This window comes from Antedon mediterranea, chromosome 8, assembly GCF_964355755.1.
Source record: "Antedon mediterranea chromosome 8, ecAntMedi1.1, whole genome shotgun sequence".
NCBI lineage: Eukaryota > Metazoa > Echinodermata > Crinoidea > Comatulida > Antedonidae > Antedon > Antedon mediterranea.
This window is the reverse complement of record NC_092677.1, coordinates 26,498,620-26,510,798: the sequence shown is the minus strand read 5'-3', so window position 1 is coordinate 26,510,798 and position 12,179 is coordinate 26,498,620. Positions and strand designations below refer to the sequence as shown.

General features: G+C 34.5%; 1 protein-coding gene across 4 annotated transcripts in view; it reads left to right on the top strand.

Annotated features, from left to right (window-relative positions):
- LOC140056281 (uncharacterized) overlaps positions 1-12,179 on the top strand; it is a 43,206-nt gene that overhangs the window by 18,415 nt on the left and 12,612 nt on the right. For 2 of the 4 annotated variants that reach the window (XM_072101604.1, XM_072101602.1), the window contains exons 4-8: positions 3,411-3,514; positions 8,070-8,154; positions 9,571-9,816; positions 10,314-10,406; positions 10,827-10,856. In XM_072101604.1, the coding sequence (XP_071957705.1) occupies positions 3,411-3,514; positions 8,070-8,154; positions 9,571-9,816; positions 10,314-10,406; positions 10,827-10,856 (558 nt within the window). Of the gene's footprint in view, positions 1-3,410; positions 3,515-8,069; positions 8,155-9,570; positions 9,817-10,313; positions 10,407-10,826; positions 10,857-12,179 lie in introns of those variants that run through there. The other 2 variants (XM_072101603.1, XM_072101605.1) reach the window with 2 other exon arrangements.

Here is a 12,179-nt window from a genome sequence, read left to right as displayed (position 1 = left end):
GGGAACACCGCGGGCTCGTCCCGTGGAGCAGCCCTCACCGCTGCCGCGATGGCTTGAATAACCGCTGGAGATAGCTCAGTATCCGCAGCGGGAACAGGCGCGGAACCCGCCTCTGGCTCATGCGCGGGAGCTGCGAGTACAACAGGCACCTCCTCGCGTGGTACGTTCTCAGCCGGAACGTCCATTGCAGTTGCGCCTTCCTCCTGAGGTGCGATAGCAACTGCTTTCTGTTCAATAACACGTCCCGCGGGACGTGGAAGCGATGCGAATTTAGCAGGCGTCCAGCGTACGCAAACTTCGCACGGGTCTGACTGGCTGCACGTGCGGCAGCTAACGCACCGCATGTGGCGGTCCCACTTAAGTGTTGCTCGTGGGCCCCTGCACTGGATGCATTCTTGTTTTGGCATGATGACGAAGAACGCCTAAACAAAGCACACAAACACACCCTAACAGAGTATCTAACGTACTATGTAACAGAGGATACGCCTGACTGATTCTAATAAATGCTACACAAAGCCGGTGAACAGTCCCGGTATGTGAAAAAATTTTTGCCTCGTGCGTAGACGAGGCAACGATTTGCAACGTATCCAACAACTAGTTCTCTAGTCTAACGGTATTTTTGCCCTGTTAGATTAACCAAACAGGGCAACGGTTTCCAACGTATCAATAATCAATGTATACTAATAGATATAAATAGTATATCAATAGGTCAACTTAGCCTCGGCTAGCTTCAGATAAGGTTGTATTTCTCCCTCGTTTGTGACGTATTGCAACGCTCAAACTTCGTCTTGTCTTCGTGACAGTACGAAAAGAAATGATGACGGTAACACGTGGGAGTGGTCCCACGAGAGGGCGCTAGAGCGGAATGTACCATTCTTTATGAGGTGAATTCGGGTAGAATTCTTCTTTTCGTATTTGTTTCGCACTTCGTGGAAAAGGGCTATTGTCGGGTTTATCCAGGTAAGCAGCACTTATAGACTACCAACACCATTTCTGGTTTGTGTAATTTGTAATTGATGGTTATCCCTCTAATTTCTCTATATAGTAAATTTTCAATTGTTATAAATAGCTTGATATGTAGCTATGTGTCCCCTTTATATATAGGGGTGTCCTCTTAATAGAGGTTTCCATAGTGTTAAAGCATGTTATCCCTAGTTCCTTTCACAGGAAAGTGTCCCCTTTATAGGGGTGTCCTCTTAATAGAGGTTCCATAGTGTTAAAGCATGTTGTCCCTAGTTCCTTTCACAGGAAAGTGTTCCCTTTATAGGGGTGTCCTCTTAATAGAGGTTCCATAGTGTTAAAGCATGTTGTCCCTAGTTCCTTTCACAGGAAAGTGTCCCCTTTATAGGAGTGTCCTCTTATTATAGAGGTTCCATAGTGTTAAAACATATTAGCCCTTGTTTTTGTCACAGAAAAGTGTCCCCTTTATAGGGGTGTCCTCTTAATAGAGGTTTCCATAGTGTGAAAGCATGTTGTCCCTAGTTCCTTTCACAGGAAAGTGTCCCCTTTATAGGGGTGTCCTCTTAATAGAGGTTTCCATAGTGTTAAAGCATGTTGTCCCTAGTTCCTTTCACAGGAAAGTGGATCCCCTTTATAGGGGTGTCCTCTTAATAGAGGTTTCCATAATGTTAAAGCATGTTGTCCCTAGTTCCTTTCACAGGAAAGTGTTCCCTTTATAGGGGTGTCCTCTCAATAGAGGTTCCATAGTGTTAAAGCATGTTGTCCCTAGTTCCTTTCACAGCAAAGTGTCCCCTTAACTGTACAGGGGTTTTCCCTGCTAAATCCACTGTTGCCAAATATCAAAACTATTATAATAGGCTGTTCTATTACACAGGAGGGGTATAAGTGTATTCTATTAGTTGTTGTGTACACATACCACGTATTGGCTACTATTGTCAGCAGGGTATTGTTCTTTTTATCGCATCAGTGAGCACAAACTTGGTGTCTATATACCTTTAGTTTGTCCCAGTTAACCAATTCCACATCATCCAGTAAATTACTTGTGAAAGAAAAACACTTTAACTGGAAAAGAACTATACAGTGTGTAATCAGACGGCCTGAAAACAATGTGTGCACAGATTGAGTTCACACAATAGTTACGGTGAGAGGTTTTGGCGAGGTTCCTAGGAGTCTGGTATAGGCGTCAAGCGCTCAGTCTGGTGCTGTCTGTACGCCAATAATACCAGCTTTTATCTGGTGTTATTAACTGATATCAACATTGATACTTGGAGTATAAAAGGAAGAATATATGTGAGCTATTAATATCAATAGTTTAATGTTGTCATTTTGTTGAAGTAGATGATAGTCACTGTTTTGCTATTTGTCAATGAGGATTATTAATACAGTGTTACGCATTGTTTTTTTTTTCTACTGATTATTAATAGCTCTGATTTTTGTATTGCTGGAATTGTGCATACAGTAGCAATACCCTGGATGTAATGTAGTGGTGGTTTCACAGATTGGTTTAATGTGTTTATATTTAACATATGGATCTATAGTCAGCAATATATAATTAGTCGATGAGCTCATTTTTTCATATAAAGGTCTGATACTCTATTAGGAAATTATATTGTTTATCATTCCACTATTGTCAATTAGTATCACTTGCATTGAGATTTTGTGTTTCTGACGTTATTTGAAATAATATTAATTTCTGGTTGAATCTTCTACGGATTTTACTTTGATTGAGCAAGATATTTTGTGAATTTATAAACACAAAAATTGATTATTGTAAAATAAATTGGCTGTTAAAAGTAAGTTTTTGAAATATGTTACATCTTCTTATTTCTATAAAGTCTACACCACCATCAAACTTTACTATGTGACAAAAAATGTGATGTGCCCATATATGGACATGATGATGTCATATCACTATCATGTTTGGGCATATCTCTACCATATTTGGGTACATCATTTTTGTCAAACTAATTTGATAGTGTAGACAGAGCTTAATGGTTGGTTTAATATACGATATCATTTTTCTTATACTGGCTAACTAGATAGAACTCTAGTTTGATAAAAAATAAAGTTTAAATCATGCAATGTTGGTTGTTTTTTTTAACCAATGTTTTGTCATGCGTAGATATGTCAACATGAAATTATTTTCCCTTTTGTTTCCTTGGTATTTGAACTTTACTGTACCCATGTGAGACCCTAGCATACCTTATGACTTGTTGTTTTAGTAAGTACTGTGAAATATATTGTTCTTCAGAATTGCCAAATAGACTATAACTTTATAAGTTTATACTTATCAAATTAAGACAAACACTCAAGTTAAGTGTATCAGAACATTTTTATTAGTCATTAAATCTAAATTATGCTTTCATATACCAGGAATGAATCTTAAATTTAAAATATCTTTTTATCACTTTATCATTTTTCAAAAAATCTGTTATTTTTTTTTTTAATAGGTTCCCTTAACCCATCTGGAACTAGACAATGATGGTGGTGGTGGTACCGGATTAACACGGAATAAAAAAACGCAGGCTAGCTTCAGACTTAAGAAAATGACAGGGTAAGTACTTACGGTACTGATGTACCTGGCGATGAAGTGTGTTGATTATGACTACCTTTTTGGCACTGGATATAAGCCGTGTAGGATTTTTAGCTCAGTCATATAGAGTACTTTTATCTGAAATGATTTTATGTGGGTAACTATTGCTTGTTTTACTAAATTTTGTCGCTAGGTGTAACACTATACAGAGCTTCAGTCAGTTGCTAGTTGTCTTAAACTAAAAAAAAATTGTATCTAATAATAAGAAACTATTAACAAATTAGATTAAGTCGAATTTTACAATTGTTGTCATATTTTGATAGTGCTGTAATTTAGATCAGAAATTTTATTTGTTATTTTTTTCAAAATTCAATATGGTTGTCAGTCTGTGTACACCATATGTTCTGATGATGCCATAAAACAAATATAAAATCATGTGTAAGCAATGGCAGTAGCAAGACAGTACAGTACTTACTATTATAATAGACAAATGCTATGTCATAAACACATCTGTACCGTAAATTACTAATTTACAAACATCCCATCATCTATTTGACCTTACTATTTGCTGCTACGAGAGGAAGTGGTAGCTTTTGTTGGGATACCCAGCTCACAAGCTGAGATCCGTAAGGAAGTGGTATGCATTAAAAAGATGGAAGAGGTTCATTTAGTGGCTGGTGGGCCTGTCCTGCCTAGCCCATCTTCTAGCTCTGAATCGGAAGATTCTGAATGTGAATTGGAACTTACTTATGATCTGTGTTTTTCTTCCTGTGTGGATATCGATACTTTGTATGTATTTTTTTACCTTTGTATAGCAATTCTTTCTTTTGAAATGTTAACGTTATTTTTAGTACAGTATATTAGTATTGAGTAACTGTATATAGGATTCTGGGATATTTTTATTTGTAGACTGTACTGTACATTGGTTGTTTTTTCCTTTTAAAAATAAATCCTTTACCAGAATTTTAAACTAAATACTGTAGTATTACAAAAATTACATATTCCATTGAATATAGTGTACAAAGAATATAAGAATATTTTACAGACGTGTACATAATTGGAATGTTGATATTTCACCGGATTTTTAAATGGATAAAGGAAAAAAAATGTTCATTTCATACTGGAATATAATTTGTAAATATCGACATAATTTTTGTTAAGATCAGAGTTTACTGCCATATAATTCACAATGCTAGTTTATTTTTCATACTGTATACGTGACACTGTATGTCATACAGTATTGTAGGTAACAGTAGATTTACAATTAAATTTTAGATAAAGATAACTATTATTACAGTATAAACAACTTTACAGGTAGCCTAGTACAGTGAGTATAGTAACATAACAGTATAGATTTACAGTTAAATTTTAGATTTATAATTATTATTAAAGATAGCTATTATTACAGTAAGACTAACAACTTTACAGGTAGCCTAGTACAGTGAGTACAGATACATAACAGTATAGATTTACAGTTAAATTTTAGATTTATAATTATTATTAAAGATAGCTATTATTACAGTAAGACTAACAACTTTACAGGTAGCCTAGTACAGTGAGTACAGATACATAACAGTATAGATTTACAATTAAATTTTAGATTGATAACTGAAGGTGGAACTACAGTATTACTATACAGCAGGATCATATATAGACTAGATTTTACATTCTTTCCGGTTAGAGTTTCTGTAGCAGCTGTTGTTTTGAAATCCAATGATATGCATTGTTACATATAGATTTATAGGTATCTACTAAACTATCATTCATTTCGATAGCTGTGTAATTTTTGTAACTGTCATTGTGAATGTCAATGAGGAAATACTTTATATAACCAGGTAGCAAAGGATAGACTTTTTAACTTGCTTTATATCCATGGATATGTACAGTATTAATAATATACAGTAAACATCTCTACTTTATATCTCTCTCTACATGTATTATAATACATACAGTAACATCTCTATATAATATAATCTCTGTGGAACCGAGTGTGGAACCCATCAAACAGTCCCTCTACTAAGGCTCTGTCTACACTATCAAACTTTATTTATGTGCAAAAAAAATGTGATGTGTCTATATATGGACTACATGATGATGTCATATCACTACCATATTTGGGCACATCACCATTTTTTTGTCGAAACTAATTTGATAGTGTAGACACACTGTAGCATAAAAGGTGTATCCTCTGAAGGGTAACATATTGCTTCTCGGTTTCATGGGAAAATGTCCCTTCATGTAGGGGTTTCTCCTGAATAGGGATTCTACTATAATTTCTAAACTTAAATATATAATATGTACTGTGAAAACTCTCTAGGATAGTACAGAGCAGAGTAGGAAACAGTTGTGTACACACTAGGATGCTGGTGGTTCTGGGGACAATCAACATCCCTCACTACATCCAAATACTATTTGGGAACAGTCTTGGTTATCTAGAGCTTACAGTATATAGGCCTATCTTGAAAAAAGATTTTAAATTTATTCCGATAGAATAGAAGTACATTTGTTTGTTATAGACGTACTGTATGTTCAATAACTCCAAAATTTCCAGTTTCAAAAAATAACTAATGATTTTTCAACCATTATAAGGTACTTTTTAAGTATGTGATGAAAATGAAACATACAGTAGTCCTGTGATTAGATACAGAAATGTGTCATCAGCTAATGTACAGCCACGTGAAAAGAAGTGATCCTAGTTTTCTATTTTAAAACAAATAAATGCTATATCATGTCTTGGATTTATTTAGCAGTTTGAAGGGGAAAACCCCTTCAAACATTGATTGATAATGAAATATGGCCGCAATTTGTAACCTACTACACAGGGCAAACTTAATACATAATGTTATAAATATAGTCAAATTGGTTTGTAAAATGTTTTGAGTAGATGTTTAGAGGGTACTGTACACCTACATTAGGGGGTAATGTATGTTTAAGGGGTACTGTAGATGTTTAGGGGTACTATAGATGTTTAGGGGATACTGTAAATGTAATTCTATCAAATACCATGGTCCTCTAGTATGGAATAATTTAAGTCAATCCTTACTAAATACTAATAACTTAAATACATTCAAATCCAAATATAAACAATTCCTTTTATCACAATACAGATCGTATTAATAAAACTTTTTCATCAAACTTTTTTTTTTGTCTCACCTCCTGCAAGTATATATGATAGTACATATACTATACCCTTTACGTTTGTCCTCTTGTTGTGTTTGTATTGTCCTGTAGCGTAATTGTGTATAAAAAAATAAAAATAAATATATATATATATATATATATAATATTATTTCTACTACTTTAATTAATATTTAATTATTGTCTATTGTAATTGATACAATTATTAGTGTATTTTGTACTGGTGAAACCAGGCTTAAAGCTCTATATTGAGCTTATTTGGTCTTTTCCAGGCTTTGCATTTTTTTATTTAATACTTATTATGTAAAAATATTAAGTTTGATGCATTGTGAAATAAAAACGAACGAACGAACGAACTGTGGATGTTTAGGGGGTACTGTTGATGTTTAGGGTGTATTGTGGATGTTTAAGAGGTACTGTGGAAGTTTAGGGTGTATTGTGGATGTTTAAGAGGTACTGTGGATGTTTAGGGTGTACTATAGAGGTTTAGGGGGTACTATAGATGTTTAGGGGGTACTGTAGATGTTTAAGGGGTACTGTAGATGTTTAAGGGGTACTGTAGATGTTTAAGGGGTACTGTAGATGTTTAAGGGGTACTGTAGATGTTTAAGGGGTACTGTAGATGTTTAAGGGGTACTGTGGATGTTTAGGGTGTACTGTGGATGTTTAGGGTGTACTGTGGATGTTTAGGGTGTACTGTGGATGTTTAGGGTGTACTGTGGATGTTTAGGGTGTACTGTGGATGTTTAGGGGGTACTGTGGATGTTTAGGGGGTACTGTAGATGTTTAGGGGTAGGCAAATACATAAGGACCACTTGAATTAAGTACTATCGGTTACTTTTGTATCACTATATTTGGGTAGGCTAATATACTCAAGGATGGGGCAGAATTACTTGGTATTCCATTGTTTTACAGCATTACCACCACCTTGGCTGTCCTTGTTAATGTTTGTTAACATCCACAGATAAACAATACTTTATGTATGATTACCTTGTAATGTAACATACCTGGTTTGCTGAAATTATTTCCTGTTTTAAACCAATACAGTTTGGAGGTTATGTTTGAGTGCACAGTCATTTTGTATACACAGCTACAGTAGTTCGCTTACTAGCCCAAAAATGTTCATTGAGGCCATAGATCTGATATAGATAGGGTTCCTGACAACATACTAATTATCTTTAATAATAGCTGTTTTCATATCTTAATGAGATGCAAACAACAGGGTTCATACTTAAGCCTCTGACAAACAGATAATGGATTGCTTTTGTGGTAGAGCTACCTAAGAGGGTATACACATTAGAACCTCTATCATTTCAATTAGATTTAATTCATCTGGTTCCGAATATAATAAACTGGAAAATTAATACTGTTTTGCTGAACCAAATAATACACAGACACAAATGGATATAAATAAATAAATGTTTTTTTTTTGTTTCAGGTATCATGATGGGAGCAGTAGATTTCCAAAATTAAACGACTGTGCTCATTTCCATTATGACAATGTGGAAGTTACAACAATAACTGTAAGTATTCTGGTAATGGTTGGTGCAGTATGTATAGCAGTTTGACACTTTCAATTAGATTCCTATTGTGTTGTACTGTAACTGAAGCATCCAGCAAGCCTCTAGTCAGGATTTTACAGGAGGTTCTTTTTTCCATAAAGTAAGGGCAAATGCAAGCCTAGTAGCAACTGAAGAAAAGATAGAATTAGGCCTACCTTCAGTAGTAGTAGATGAAAATAATTTGCTTGCTGGATAGGAGGGAATTTCACAACATTGTCATGCGTTAGGCCTATTTACTGCTCATTTTCTTTCACTGATGGTCACTGATGGTCATGTATAGCACTTCAAGAAAAAAGGAAGGTTTTTTGAACCATACGAACCCTTTTACAGGCTTGTCCAGAGTATGTTTTGTCTACTCTTAACATTTTTCTCACTCCTTTATTTGGTGGTACCACCCCTTAATTTTGCCAACGTCCCTGGTAAATACCACATGTAATGTCAGAACTATCTTTTTTAACTTTTCAATAGCACAGTTTAGCTGCCTCCACCACATACTATTGCATTTCATACTATTGCATTTCATACTATTGCATTTCATACTATTGCATTTCATACTATTGCATTTCATACTATTGCATTTCATACTATTGCATTTCATACTATTGCATTTCATTCATTGGTTCTTCTATTGCTATGCTTATATCACATTGTTTTCTGTTGTTTCAATTTATTATTTGACAGAAATATAGTGATTGGATATACTGTATCTAGATAAAATCTGATATTATTCAGTAGAGCTTAATTAACTGGAAATACATCAGACACAATTTATGTTAATAAGTTTCCAACTAATTGGCTTCATGTACATATTGTCAATTATGATGTTTCTGCTGGCATGGAATTAATATAAACTTAGATATATATAATATTGACATTATAATGAAATCTAGCAACTTTGAATTAATTTGATGATAAAGCATTTTTTTGTCCCCTATTACTAATATCAATATATTTAAATTACAATACTGTCTAGACTTTCTAGGCCTTTTTGGTCCAGTACAAGCATGTCTGTAGCCAGGGGGAGGTTTCAAGGGTACGAACGAACCCCCTGTTACATGAAGCCCTTTTCAAACTATTCTAGCAATAGATGTGATTGTATATAAGCCTATACTAATTGCTCATGTCGATTTTTTTCCTTTTTTGTGGAAAACGAACAACGGCTACAGGATTGATGGGTGTCTGCTTTTGGTGTTATTTCTGTCTCTTTATTAAGATTGAGGACATGCAATTAAAAAACAAAACCTTTACTTCCTTAACAGTAACATAAACACAATCAAATTTTAAAAAGACATGAGTTGAAGAGAAAATCAGAGATGATCAGATGATAATAGTTACTAATTTCTTATTCTTATTTCATATATTTTTATTTATTTGTAGCTCACTATTCTTGATGACAATGCTAGCTACGATGAGACGTCGGCTGTGCAGCAGAACGGGGGCGCTACGCACCTAGATGTACCGTACACCGTACAAGTCGGTTCCACAAACAAAACATGGCTGATTAAAAGATGTTACGAAGACTTCCGTGTTCTAGATAAACAGATTCACAGATGTATCTACGACAGAAGGTTTAGTCAGTTGGCAGAGCTGCCGAAGGCAAAGGCACTATCGGAAAACAGAGATGTAAGAAAATTTTACTAGGGAGTTTTTGCAGGAGCATGTAAACATAGTAGCGTAGTTCAGAGTTGCACAACATACTTGTTCTTTTTTTATTTTGACTCTACGGGAAGTGTAGAACGCAACGTATGTGTCGTGCACGCAACATACGCCGTATTAAAATAAATCATGACTACATCAATCATTACTACAGTAATAACTTTTCTACACTGCAGAAATTGTTTAAACAAGTTGTTACACTTGATTGATTTCCCGTTTTCATACTCGCATAGTACTTGAAATCACAGGAGTAGTGATGTTGTATCGTTAGGAATCGTGTTGTTAGCAATCAACTAAATTAGCATATATGTATATATATATATGGTATATGTATGGTCAAACATTCCGTACTACGTCACACATTCTGTGTAGTGCGACACCAATACCGTACATGATACCCATTTCAATGCGTTTCTTTCTATAATACTACAAAAATGACATGAAATGATATCTTTGTTTTACAGGCAGTAAAAGCAATGTTAGCACATTATCTTAACAGATTTTCGGAAATAGCAGGAGATCGGATAAACTGTGGACCAGTATTAAATTGGATGGAGGTGAGTTACATCAAATAATTAATCAAGGTCACATTACCTGTACTGATATGTGTGTAAACCCCTTAAATTTGGAGTAATTATACAAAATAATTCACTGGTGATATTGTGATGTCTTGTCTACACTATCAAACTTTATGTGAAAGAATGTGATGTGCCCCATATATGAACATTATGATGTCATATCACTACCATATTTGGGAATATCACTACCATATTTGATAGTGTAGACCGAGCTTAATGTATTAGATTTTAGGGAATAATACCACTGGCAAAATGTATGTTTAGTGGTGAAAGAATCCATGCTACTGTCAGTCAGAAAATAATTAATATTACACTCATTAGAATTAGTATTTGTTTATCACCACAATGTTATGTGTGTTATTGGAATCATTGTTTTTGTATGTAAATTTCTATTTTTAGATGGGCCACAAAGGAGACCGTTGTTTCGTTGTAAGCATGCTCAGTATTTCAAATTATCATAGCATTGGTATTCATATCACTTGTAGTAGATGTTTCGTCACATTTTGTCTTTTTTTTTTACACAAACATTAAAAAAAATATAATAACACTGGATTTGTGTGTCTTACTGTAGGGTCTACTTCATTCAAAGAATGGTTGTGAATGCTTAATAACATTTGTTGTGTATAACATTAAGGGAACATCACATATTCTACTGCAATTACTGCAGTAACGAATGTCTAATATTTAGATTATTTTATTATTATCTATCAAGCTTTTTTTCCGGTAATCATACACAGTGACCACGTCATAAACTTCTAAATCAACTAAAATCATACATTATATTGCAGTAAAAAAATTAGTTACTGCAGTAACTATCTTTAATATTTAGTCTATATCGTGCCTAGCTTACCTGTATAAACCGACAATAGCCCGTGCTCTCCAGAGGGAGGGCTTTAGATGCAAATTATTTATGAAGCTTTGTTTTTGAGTAATCTTACACAGTGACTGCCTCATAAACTTCTTCATTGAAATAAACTAAATCATATGGTATATTTCAGTAAAAAGCATAGTTACTGCAGTAACTGCAGTAGAATATTTTTGAAATTCTCCCTAATGCATCCAAGCAAAGAAATAATAAATAAACGTTAAAGTCATTGTACCACATGGATATTCTTGTTATTTTTATGGCTGTGTAGTGCAGGTTTTTCAAGTATACCTACTTGTTACCAAGTTAGGAGACATAAGAACGTCTTGGTAAATCCTAAAGTGGGTATAGAGTACAGTTTACAGAGTAGAATACCAAAATCCTCTGATTGTGATGTGTGGACTGTACACCTGAAACATGCCTTAGTCATAATTCAATGTATCCATGTGGTAAATAGCAAATATATACATTAGGCCTAATTAATTTTGCACCATGCAAAATGTGATCATTGTTTGTGTACACCGTTTATACATTTCACACTAAAAAATTTGTATGGGTCACATTTTGTTAAAATATTTTGATTTAAACAGTTTTAATAATACAGCCATCATGTCGGTAATTGGCGATAATGATTTCACAGGCTCATGTGGTGATGATAATGATGTCACAGGCCAATGTGGTAATGATAATGATGTCACAGGCCAATGTGGTGATGATAATGATGTCACAGGCCAATGTGGTGATGATAATGATGTCACAGGCTAATGTGGTGATGACAATGATGTCACAGGCTAATGTCTTGGTGATAATGATGTCACAGGCCAATGTGGTGATGATAATGATCTCACAGGCCAATGTGGTGATGATAATGAGGTCACATGTCAATG